The sequence below is a fragment of the Aplysia californica genome, unplaced genomic scaffold, assembly GCF_000002075.1.
Source record: "Aplysia californica isolate F4 #8 unplaced genomic scaffold, AplCal3.0 scaffold00575, whole genome shotgun sequence".
NCBI classification, from domain to species: domain Eukaryota; kingdom Metazoa; phylum Mollusca; class Gastropoda; order Aplysiida; family Aplysiidae; genus Aplysia; species Aplysia californica.
Genome location: NW_004797845.1, coordinates 4,231 through 4,924, shown reverse-complemented (window position 1 = coordinate 4,924; position 694 = coordinate 4,231). Strand labels below are relative to the sequence as shown.

The 694-nt window shown below is 38.6% G+C and overlaps 1 protein-coding gene across 1 annotated transcript in view; it reads right to left on the bottom strand.

Moving 5' to 3' along the window:
• Positions 1-455, bottom strand: part of LOC101858888 — a gene marked incomplete in the record, with an annotated part of 67,514 nt that extends 67,059 nt beyond the window's left edge. The window contains 1 exon segment of the mRNA XM_013087335.2: positions 53-455. Coding sequence (XP_012942789.1) covers positions 53-122 — 70 coding nt within the window.
• Positions 456-694: the final 239 nt, after the last annotated feature.

The following is a 694-nucleotide window of genomic DNA, read 5'->3' as shown; positions in this document are numbered from 1 at the left end:
ACACACACACACACACACACACACACAGTGACACACACACACTTTATCTTACTTCCGTCTTGAAAGAAGGATTCCACAACGCCCAGGTAGAAGACAAACACAATGAAGACACTGTGTTCCATTGTGCTGTAGATCTATTACACTTGTGTCTCCGGCGACAGAAAAGAGTGTGTTACAAACAACCCTTTTTTTTGAAAGTTTGAAGTAGATCTAGTGTCCTCTGCAATAAATCCTCGAAATTTTTATTTTTTTAAAAGACACAGCCGGTGCTGTTTAGGGCATGGCGTTCAGGGCTGATGTTACGTACACTGTCGTATACTGATTGAAACTATTTCCTGGAGGTCAATGTTCTCGTTCTGTTTTTAAATAGTAGCGCGAGTACACACATGCCTCGAGGCGGCTTGCATCCTCTGCATTTCACGTGTTGATCATCTAAGTCTGGGTCTGAAAAGAAGAAGAAAGGTTTAGTCTACTAGTAGAGTTAAGTAGAGAATCTTTGGTTAAACTGAATTTTTAACACATGTTTAATCGGCTTATATGCAAAGAAAACAATATCACATGTACACACCCACGTTTATTCTTTAGAGAAAGCAACTAAACTTCTTTATTGATACGAAAAAGCAATACTATGGCTGCTCACGTTTTGAAGTTAGATGCTCTTGAATTAATATCAGTCTATCTATACTTAGTCCAA